The sequence below is a fragment of the Lygodium microphyllum genome, chromosome 22 (assembly GCF_053477565.2).
Source record: "Lygodium microphyllum isolate KBCC chromosome 22, Lygodium_microphyllum_v1.1.10, whole genome shotgun sequence".
NCBI lineage: Eukaryota > Viridiplantae > Streptophyta > Polypodiopsida > Schizaeales > Lygodiaceae > Lygodium > Lygodium microphyllum.
In genome coordinates, this window is record NC_141156.1 from 29243844 (window position 1) to 29250864 (window position 7021).

At 38.9% G+C, this 7021-nt stretch overlaps 1 protein-coding gene across 1 annotated transcript; it reads left to right on the top strand.

The window, feature by feature from the left end:
- Positions 1–1037: 1037 nt before the first annotated feature.
- Positions 1038–1670, top strand: LOC148016990 (cysteine protease XCP1-like). The gene is made up of 3 exons (XM_087662716.1): positions 1038–1352; positions 1396–1511; positions 1571–1670. Exons 1-3 carry the CDS (start codon positions 1038–1040, stop codon positions 1668–1670), a joined length of 531 nt encoding a protein of 176 aa, XP_087518842.1.
- The last annotated feature ends 5351 nt before the right edge of the window (positions 1671–7021 follow it).

Consider the following 7021-nt stretch of genomic DNA (forward strand, 5'->3'; position numbering starts at 1 on the left):
AGTGACAACCAATGCAAGACGTTGCTGGCCTTTTCCAACCAAGTCCTGTGTGCCTTCAACTGATCCTGTGTTGGAGGTCTATCTTCCGGTAACTTGGGCTCATCTTCAAGATCTGTGACTAGGTCCCAATAGCCTCTTCCAATTAAAAAATTAGACATCCTGAATTTCCATAGAACGAAATTGTTATAGTCCAGCTTCTCACCAACTATCTGAGTGATAGTATCCTTCTCTCCTGTGTTTGCCATTTTCAAGGTCTTCAGCTTTGCAAAAACCAGTAAATTTCAGTTCACAACAATGTCATACATATCTAAACATGTGGCAAAGCATTAAATGTAATAGCATTCCAACCAAGTAGCATTGTCTGATCAGTAGACATGTATGCAGCATTCAATGACGGACAGCCATCTGTAATCAACAGTCTGTAAGTAACCAACTATATATTCTCTATATCCAAGTGAGGTTATTCTCGGCTCAACCAAGCCATAAACCACAGCAGTTATATGTCACAATCTCTGGGAGTTAATACATAACTCAATAGACCCAATATTTGTATGCTTGCTGCAAACTGTTAACAGTCAGCCCCACTTGTGGTGAGAATCTCAAGGCAACACTGATCTTGTCCTGTGGTTAGCCTTTCTGTCCAAGTACACATGACATGGATTTCTCGCTAAAAGCGCCACCAACATTCTTCTATTTAGCCTTTCTTCACAGATTTGTGCCACATTATGCAAGCTGACATCTATCCTCCTGTGATTGGAGGCATATGGGTTAGACACCCACCTGTCTCCTTTGGCTTTGTTTAATACAGCACCTAATTATCTCCTCTCGCCTCCTCCTGTCCATCCATGGAGGAAGAAGGGGTAACCATAACCATAGTTTGCTTCCATAACGTCATGTAGGCACAAGGCTCAACTTGCAGTAAACAAATCACTAGCTCAGCTGGTTGCCCGCCAAACTTCCATGGCTTCCGCTATAGAATTAGGATGTGTAGTGGTACTTGTGGCACTGTGCGGTGCTGCAGCCTTATAGAATGGGCTATGGCGGACCACTTGGCATATTCCCCAGAGGACTTAGAGTCTGAGAGCAGACTGCGGTCGCTATTCGATGCCTGGAATGCCAAGCATGGGAAGCACTACCCTGCACAGGCTTTTGCAGAGAAGGAGAAGCGGTTTGGGATCTTTAGGCAGAATCTGCACTATATCCACCGTCACAACCAGAAGGGGTCTAATTTTACCCTTAGCCTGAACCGCTTCGCAGATCTGACCAATGAGGAGTTTAAGGCATCAGCCTTGTTCGATGCCAAGCCCGATTTCTTGAGGCAGGCAGGGTCGAGATCCGGCGCAGCTAAGAAGGTCGAACATGTGATACAACCAGCCTGAACACTGCCTTGGACAGGAGCAGAGGAAGAGGTTGTCGAAAGCATCAAGGATCAGGGCAGCTGCGGGAGCTGCTGGGCTTTCACATCTGTGGGATCAATGGAGAGTGCGAATGCCATTACAAATGGGGAGCTGGTGAGCTTGTCAGAGTAGGAACTGGTGAGCTGTGACTCCACTGACTATGGTTGCAACAGTGGCTGGATGGACTATGCCTTTCAGTGGGTGATTGACAATGGCGGCATTTGCTCTGATACCATATTAGAGTTCAGAAGGAAAAGAGATGGAAACACATGATCAGGCCCAAGGGTAGCAGACAGCTCCCTACAGTTCATTCTTCATCATCCACACACAGTCACTCACTAGTGACTCTATGTACAATACACACTCAAGGATAAACTGACCTAAATCTAATTATGGTTAAGTCAGTGTGACTTAACCTTATTTACTAAGGTAAACAACTGACAGAAGAAAAAATGAGCTTGAGTCTCAACATCTTAACCTACCTTGAAGCAAATCCAAGAATCTATCATCTCAATTTTTGCACTATTCATAGCCAACTATTAAGCTTCCTTTACCAAGTCGATACTCTTTTTAGCATTGTCAAAGTCCACTTCAAAGATCATATGAGTTAGAGAGATCTAAGGATCGAGGAAGGAGCTAAGCAAGGAGCGCATGTGAAACTATTTGTGTGTTATGACTCCCAAGAGAAGAAACACTAGAACAAGACAATTTATCACTCACACAAATGAGGTTCCACCTGCATGGACCCAAGTTTAGGTTCCCCTTATAGTGTCTACTTTGTATATTATTTATGTGTGTTAGATAAAACTAAAAGCATTAATAAGGAGAATCAAAGTAGAGTCTAGCTACTAAAATTGGGATACTTATGTGAGTATGCACTCGATTAAAAGTAGTTAGAAAAAAGATAGATTCATTAGGAGGGAAAATTTTGCAAGGAGCGTTCCCCTCCCATGATAGAGTCTAGTTCATAAACAAGAATATGGTTTGGTCTATCAGTTTTATATGCCTAAACAAAGGAATTGCTTAAGGATTGTCTAGTAGGATTCTCATGCTTTAGAATTATGAATTAAAAAAGCGTTAGAGTTAATTCTTTGGTTTCCTTGTATGAAAGGCTAGTATAACGAGAACATGTTGAAACTTTCATGTAATTATTTTGTACTTAAGAAAAATTAGGAAAACTCAAGCCTAATAAGTTAAGATAACATTGAGGCTATCTTGGAAATTCATTTCGTTAAAAATTTGGACTAATTAGGATATTATCCTCTTGTAGAATCTAAGGAAGATTTACTTGAAGTAATATCTAGCCTATGAACTAGAATGACTTCTTCTTAGATTCAATTGCAAAGGAAAACCTTTAGACTGTAGGAAAAACTTTGAGATGGATCCTAGTTAATGTAGATTGGCAATTAGGGGATAAGGTGAAATAAGATCTTAATCCTCAAGAAGGAAAGACCTTAATCCTTGAGAAGGCAGCAAGAGCTTTGAAACAAATAAGCTCTAAGAGAAGAGCTAGACTAGTTAAGGTAGCCATGTAGATTTCAAGGATTGATTTCCTTTTAAGAGGGATAAGCTAAAGGGCCTACCCCAAGTTCATGACCTCTAAAAGTTAAATAAAACCCCATGTTAGAGTGCAAATCACTTAGATTGATTCTATGCATGGAAGCATTACAAGAATTGATTGATGCTTTGGAAAGAACTGTTTGATTGTTTGTGTATTCTAACTACAATGCATTAATATCTTCAATCTTGATAGTGGATTTAGAGATGCATTCATCATTTGATGATTTACCATTCTCCTACATTTTTCCCATTGCCTTTATCATGCCTATCTTGGCACATCTTATGGCATCGTGGCTATATGCATCCATGATGCTTGTAATAATGGCTTGTAAGTGAATACTGGGGACAATGAGATTTATTGCAGGCCTACCCATGAGATTTAGATTTAGGCCTATTCTGCTATGGGTTTGTACCACAACTAGTTATTACTACCTCTAGCATTATTCCTACCTCAAATTGTGGGAATATGAGAGGTGTGAGCTACATCAACATTCTTAAACTTTATTATCGAGAAAACATTACCATTATATATATATTTAAAAAGGTTCTATATCTTTATATCTCTCGTAAAATGTATTTTTCCAATTGAGTATAAGGTATTTTTGGTTAATAAAAAAATATGTCTCTCACTTTCTAAAGTTTAAATTGGATTGCTACATATTCTATAACGTAAGAATATACATAGACCCTTAAAGTTTTCCCTATTAGGGTTCACTTTAATGACTAATATTTGCTAGCTAGCTAAAATTAATATATCTACAATTGCTTTTTGAAAGTTGAATAGGTTGAGTTATAGCTCTAAGATTTTTATTTGCCCACATTTCTAAGATATAAGGTTCCTTTTATGATGTAAATCATGGTAGCATATGGGTGCCTATCTATAGGTAGGGAAAAATCAAACAATAGAACTCTATTTTGTCATGCTTTTTTGGGAAATTCAAACTCAAGAAATGCGAGGGAAAGTAGGGCCAAATGGAAGAGAGAACTGACATCTGCTCTACAAGTCTCAAAAAATTATAAGACATCCTTATACATGGCTTTCCACCAATAAATTGTTTGATCTTCTCTAATGTAGCTCATACACATCTATCATCAGCCCATAGACTCTCATGAAATTCATGCATAATTGCAGGTGAGTAGCTCTATCACACACTAATCGCAAAGAAGTTTCTCTTTTATACATTGGATGCTTTAAAAAAAAGCCATGAATCTTCAAAAAGTAGCCATATGCCTTTCTCCTAATCCTCCTAACCTCATTATTTACCCATCCATCTTTTGTTGTCAAAGTACTTAAATAATGCCTAGCCTATAGCCATACCCCATCATATAGCTCTTTTATAGAAGAATCTATTAAAGTAACAAAACATTCATTATGTGTTTTGGAAGTTGGCAAGATAAGCACAAACAGAAAAAGAATCTACCGAAGCATCCCAACCTATCTTTTCCTGAATGCTCTTTCCTATCTCATTCCTCTAAGAAAATTTCATTTTCTTCTACATGCATAGCATATGCTCAAATCTTCACTTTCTAGCCAAGCATAGAGACAAACCAAAATCTTTTTCAATATGCAAACCATAGGTAGTTGCTTCCATGCAGTGTATGCATTCTTTACAAGCCATTTATGTGAAAGAAAAATCTAAAGAAATAGATTGAATTCGGCCAGACTTTTATAAGTATTGGGGTGTATATAGAAAGATTCAACACATTGTCCTATACTTAAGTTTTTGAGTATCAATATATAAAAAGAAGTCTAGGTGGGGGGAGGGGGGATAGAATAGGGGAATGGTGATGATGGATGTGGGGAAAAGAGAGGATGTGATGGATTTTGAATAATGAATCCATAATAGTGTCTCGAGGGATTCACCACGAACAACTTTGGTGTTAACAAAATTGGGGGGAGGGTAGGGGGTGTATGTGTGTGTGTGAAGGGTGATTTGCTTATAAAAGTATAAAAAATCTCTATTAAGGTTCCAATCTTGAATCTATCCAAGTTTGCAAAATTGGATTCAAATTATGGAATTTCTTAGCAAACACACCAAAGAAAATGAAAAGAGAAGAGACATGGGAAAAAAACTAAAGAAAGCAAGAAGGTTTGCCTCATTGTAGAGAGGAGGAGGCTTAAATATATAGTATCATTGTAAGGTATGCCTTTCATTGAAAGTGGTCATGCTTCAAGGAGGTGTAGGGTACTTAATGATTATCCCAAACCTTTCCCCTCTATTGCACAAAAGAAAAGAGTGAACATGCAAGGCAAGTTAGATGTAGTAGCAATAGTTGTAAGTGGAGAGAAGTCATCATGTTGTGATGGCACATGTTAAGAAGTGCAATAATATATTGCTTTATGTGACTACTTTGAGGAAATATTATGAAATAATTTCCTTTTGTTTTATAGTGTGTGGGTGCACAATACTCGTGTATGGATATTCTCAATGTATTAAATGCAATCCCTAAATAATGATACTTATTTTTTATGCATAATCCTCCTTTTGCAAGTGAAAGTATATGTTTTCAAAGTAATAAATGTAAGCTCTTAGTGACGTTGATAATGTTGAGTCTCTCTTATTTTGTGCCTTTGAAGCACCCTTATATACATAGAGTGTTCCATCATTGAAATAAGGAGACCTATTATCAAGTTTATATGCCAATTATACCAAGGGTCTATAGGCCTGATTGTACTTACACACATGTTATACCTATGTACCAATTATAATCACAACGATATACATGTGTTAGACGCACACAAAAGTTATACTTATATTCAAACCTTAATAACATTCCAAGACTCTCAATAATGCAGTAGATTTGTGTTACCGTAATGACATTCTAAGAAGAAAAAAAGCTAGGGCTCATTTTACCCTTTAGCATAACCATAGCATAAGTTCCAAGTGATGAGGTCTTAGAGGCTAGGCTCTTTAAGGCATTCTCAAATCATTCTCAAAATCCATTATCCATTGTGAGGAGCTTAGCTTCCTTTCAATCAAATATTGTAAGTGTATGTGAGAGTGGTTCAAAGTGGAGTCATTTCTTATGACCCAAAAAAGGTTATAATATTGGGTGATTTTGACGGCCTTTAGATCTTAGGCCTTGCTAGTTGATTGTGGGAACATGGCTACATCTCTTGGACTTAATGTAATATTTTCGGGACCGTAAGACCCCCCCCCCCCGTTTTTTATCAAATTAAAACAAAATTTTTTATATGTCCCTCCCTTGTCGACGCTGCCAGTTGGCGAAGGGAGGGGGAACTATACTCCTAGTCGACGAAGGTGAAGAAAAAGATCATGACAATGTATTAGGGAGACAAGGGGGAGATGAAGTGGTAGGCGGTGGAGCTGCCAAAGATCATGAAGATGACGATAATGCTAATGGGGAGGAGGGGCACATGTGTGCCACCTCCAAACCGACCCTCTCCCCCCCCCCCCCCCCCCCCCCCCAACTATTCCTTCCTTTCCCTTAATAAGCCACATGACGACGGGTAATCTAGGGGTCCTGTTAAGCTAAGGGCCCCTTATCACAGTGTTTTCCCCAATTAATGCCCATCTTCCCCCTATAAAATCCCCTTCTTAATCAAGGGATAACACACTATTCTCCTCCCCCTGCTACCAATTTATGAAGGAGAGAGAGAGAGAGAGAGAGAGAGAGAGAGAGAGAGAGGCTCAAGGAAATCTCCTTCCTTTCCTCTCTTGAAAAGAGGATATAAGTTCCCTCCCTTGCGATTCCTGTGATCCCTTTATCAATTGACCCTCTACATGGCAAAAGGTTGCGGAAGTCAAGGCAAAGTGTAGGAAACTTTGGCACAAATAAGTGCTCTAAGAGAAGAGAAGGCCTGCATTCCAAGCTCTGAAATGACCCCAAAGCGCAAACTCTCCCAATGAACTGGAAAGGCCACAACCACGGAAGGAGGATTGGGCAAAGATGTCACTGTAAGACGAATGGGTTATCGGGTATAAATGCTCATTCGACACTCCAAAACCAGGTATTGTTACGGTGTCTAGCCCTATGAACGGAACAATAAAGCATAATCATTGTAGAAAGAAATCATACTTTTGTATCGCGTAATTTGCATA

What these genes read in the sequence shown, in the direction of transcription:
- LOC148016990 (XM_087662716.1), top strand. Translation starts at nt 1,038, where the DNA reads ATGGCGGACCACTTGGCATATTCCCCAGAGGACTTAGAGTCTGAGAGC. An exon ending in GATCCGGCGCAGCTAAGAAG is followed by an intron (nt 1,353 to 1,395) that starts GTCGAACATGTG and finishes TGCCTTGGACAG; the next exon opens with GAGCAGAGGAAGAGGTTGTC. An exon ending in CCATTACAAATGGGGAGCTG is followed by an intron (nt 1,512 to 1,570) that starts GTGAGCTTGTCA and finishes TGGTTGCAACAG; the next exon opens with TGGCTGGATGGACTATGCCT.